Below are 3,677 nucleotides of genomic sequence, written 5' to 3' on the forward strand. Positions count from 1 at the left end.
TTTTCCACATTCTCAGCTGGTGAACTTGTGGTGATGTCACTGCCAGTTCTGACTTATATGTATATGTATATGTATATGTATATGTATATACAGTATATATAAATACCTAAATGCAACTTTTAAAAGTGTTCTTTACTTTCTGTGTCCACTCTCAGTCCATTTCTCCACAGTCAGCCTCCTCCTACTCCTGCATGTTACCTCCATCACCCTCTGCCCCGCGCAGCTTTGACTCGTCGGGATACTCCTCCTCCTCTCATCTGCAGACTCCGCCCTCGACCAACTCTAACACTGGTGAGTGTGGACACACACACACACACTTACATTTATATATGATCAGACCAACTTCCTGACTGTGTTTTCCATGCGTCACTCACACACAGGCCTCATATCACCTGGCATCTCAGTGCCGGTCCAGGTCCCAGGAGGAGAGCAGCAGAACATGAGTCAGAACCTGGGTCAGTACTGGGCCAGATTACAGTGAACAACAGACACTTCCAGCAAAGGAAGAAAAGATGTAAAGAAAATGGTCAATAAAACAGTATTTGAGACACATACATTGGAGTTTAAGGGTTAGTTCAGGTTTTCTGTATGAGGTGCTGACACATGATCACTGCAGACTCACGAGGAAAAGCAAAAAGTCTACAGTGTCTTCAAAGTATGTGCCTACATTAGAGATTAGATTAGAGATTAGATTAGATTAGACATGTGTAACCCCCCTATATTCTAATCTCTGTGTTGCTTGATGCTTCACTCACACTCACCACAGTCACATGAACTTCACAAACACGGCAGCAGTTTTTGACTTTGGTTTGAGGGAGTGAGTGTTTTCTGAAGTGAATTTTCCAGGTGGAAAAGGCCGTCGACACACATTTGAACATGATTCTATTAGGTAAGCCTTGAGGATGTGAGGATGTGGTCGTCACAGTCATTGTTGGCTCTTTGTAGTAGGAAGTTGGATTTCTAAAAATCACTAAACCTGACCCTGTAAATGTGTCAGTACCTCATACAACAACCTGACCGATCCCTTTAAAGCAAGCACAGGAGGTCTGAGCTAAAGAGGGTCCTCCATGAACTGCAGATGTTTACACAACAGCTTTGGTTGCATTTGATAAGACTCTTAATCAGGTTAGACTTTTTTAAATTAATGTGCTCATCGTAGTAGAATTGTTACAATGGCAAAGATTATTTTAGAATGAAACCGTTGATACGTATCAGAGAATTAGACTTGAAAGCCTTGTGTTTTTATTCTGTCCACCATTCAGACTTTGACCAAAACACAACGAAAGAAATGCATTATGAGATGTGAGCTCACTACACATGTTTAAACTAATGCTGCGTTCCATTTGTTGTTGGAACTCGGAATTTCCGAGATCATGGAGCTCGTGTTTCCAATTCAGAATCTCAGGGTAACCTCAAGTACCCCGATAGCATTCCAAGCTAGCTGCCAACATACACACAGTTAACAGCACGTACACAGAGTACGGTTGTAACCACACAGAAGGAAGCTAACCTAGTTAGCATGGGTCAAAGTGACAGAGATGAAAGCTAACAGTTAGTGACCGCGACGATCGTCAGAACGAGCATAAGCTTCGTGAAGCGACTGTGAAGATTTTCAGCTTTACTAAAACTTAGAAAGAAGAAAGACAATATAAAGAAATGTGAACGCTGCTCAAACTGCACATGTCTGTGTGTGTGAGGATAATAACTACAGTGACGTCAGAGCTAAACAAGGTTCAAGGTCACGGTAGTAAGGTTACATAAATACTTATATTCAAGTTATTCACGGGTTATAAAGCTACTGGTAATGTCAGTTAACTGTGAGTGGGAGTACTGAATAAGCATTACTTAAGTATAATTAAGCATTATTACCCTTTATTAATGTTACTTGTGACCCTTAATGTAAAGTTCCACAAATGTTACGTTTCTGTGTGTTTGTTTAAAGGTCACACAGAACATTATTAAATATAATACTATATTATATATACGATATAATATATATGTAATACTGGTTAATAAATGTGCGTAATTATAGTGAAGTAATACTTATCCTGTACTCCTGATGCTATTATTGGTTAATTAAGGGTCACTTAAACAGACACATGAACCCTTTTATAAATGTGCACTTAAAGCTTCTAATGGAACTGTTAGCTGTCAGTTAACAGTAGCTGTATAGACCCTTGAACAACATATGAATTAATAACTTCATTTTGCCTGAATAATGTGAATAAACGGTCAATTAAAACATGACTTAGCTGTTGGTAAATGCTGACGTAACAGTTTATTTTTCACTTTATTTAATCAAAATAAATGAAAAGTGTCTGATTTCAGGCTAAACATGAACAGAGCTGCGTCCTCGTCTCTGTTTTATTTGCTGGATCAAATGTGTAGTGCACATCATGGTCGGTGCCAGTGTTAGCGGGTGACAATCACAGCACACCAAACAAACACCTGAGAACATGACAATCAAAGCTGGAGGCGGAGCACATTCAAATGTAAAAAAAAAAGTTTTTGTTACACTGTTATTACAACAGCAAATACATTATTATCTGTGCATGACCAAAATAAGTTGCTATAGACAATCAGCTCCAGGCAGAAATGAATCTGACCTGCACTCACTTCCCTCTGACTGTTGGTTCTGTTGATGCGTCTCAGTTAAATCTTTTATGCTCTTATTTATTTGTCCTCTCACTCGTTCACATGAGCCGTCCGTGTTGTTTCCGTTGTTGTTGTTGTTGTTGTTGTTGTGTGTTGTTTTAGCATTGTGTAGCTACCAAGAGTCAACCCTTTTGTGAAGGCCTTGGATCCCTTTAATGAAAATAAAGCTGTGTGTAATGCAAATGAACTCAAATCTCTTGTTTGTGTTGTTTATTTTTAATGCTAGTTAAGAAAAATAAACATGATGTTTGATGTTTGAAAAATGTGTTTTCAGCTTTTACGTCACACAGAAATAGTTTTTAAAAATAAAGGAAAGCAATCATTAAAAACTGGGGACTAAAACATCCATTTATGAATAAATAAATAAATATGAAATGTCTTCTTTTCCCTTCATAATAATCTGTTATCTATAATAAACAATCATAATAATCATATACACAATAATAACAATTGTAATAAATAAATTAATGAATTATTACTAAATCTTACACAAACAGTCAGTGTGGTTTGTCTTGCTCAGGTTAATAAGTCAGTCGAGAGTTAAATACGCATTACAAGAAACCTTACAAGGGATTCCAGATAAAAAGGGACCCAGGCGACCCAGGACCCTCTTAAGGTCCACGCCTGGTCGCGGTGTGAGGGCTTGCGTGCCTCAATGACAGGGTCTGAACCTGGTCCAGGGGTTAGATGAATGAGAATAGGGAAGGATTTACACACCTGTTAGTCATAGGAGGCAGTATCTTCATGCACAAGCCAATCCACGTCATCCATCATGTGGATGGATGTGAGGGTGACGAGGGGGCAGACGTGTCATCAGGCTGAAGAAACACTCCACCACCAATCCCTGTGAGCCTGCCCGAGAACAAATCATTCAAACTCAGCTTTTCCAACAGCTTTCATCTTTAAAGAGGAGGAGCCAGATGTTGAGAACCATCCTGGGCAGGAAGATACTGCACCATTCTGGAAAAAATGTGAATCGCAATTTGTTTTGCTTTGAATTGAGATCATGAGTCTCTGGCACA

At 39.1% G+C, this 3,677-nt stretch overlaps 1 protein-coding gene across 2 annotated transcripts in view; it reads left to right on the forward strand.

The window, feature by feature from the left end:
- Nucleotides 1-2,848, forward strand: part of pax10 (paired box 10) — an 11,268-nt gene extending 8,420 nt beyond the window's left edge. For both annotated transcript variants that reach the window (XM_044018742.1, XM_044018743.1), the window contains exons 7-8: nt 156-291; nt 381-2,848. In XM_044018742.1, the coding sequence (XP_043874677.1) occupies nt 156-291; nt 381-481 (237 nt within the window). In that variant the 3' untranslated portion in view covers nt 482-2,848. The remainder of the gene's footprint in view (nt 1-155; nt 292-380) is intronic.
- Nucleotides 2,849-3,677: the final 829 nt, after the last annotated feature.

Source organism: Solea senegalensis, unplaced genomic scaffold (genome assembly GCF_019176455.1).
Source record: "Solea senegalensis isolate Sse05_10M unplaced genomic scaffold, IFAPA_SoseM_1 scf7180000017673, whole genome shotgun sequence".
Classification (NCBI taxonomy): domain Eukaryota; kingdom Metazoa; phylum Chordata; class Actinopteri; order Pleuronectiformes; family Soleidae; genus Solea; species Solea senegalensis.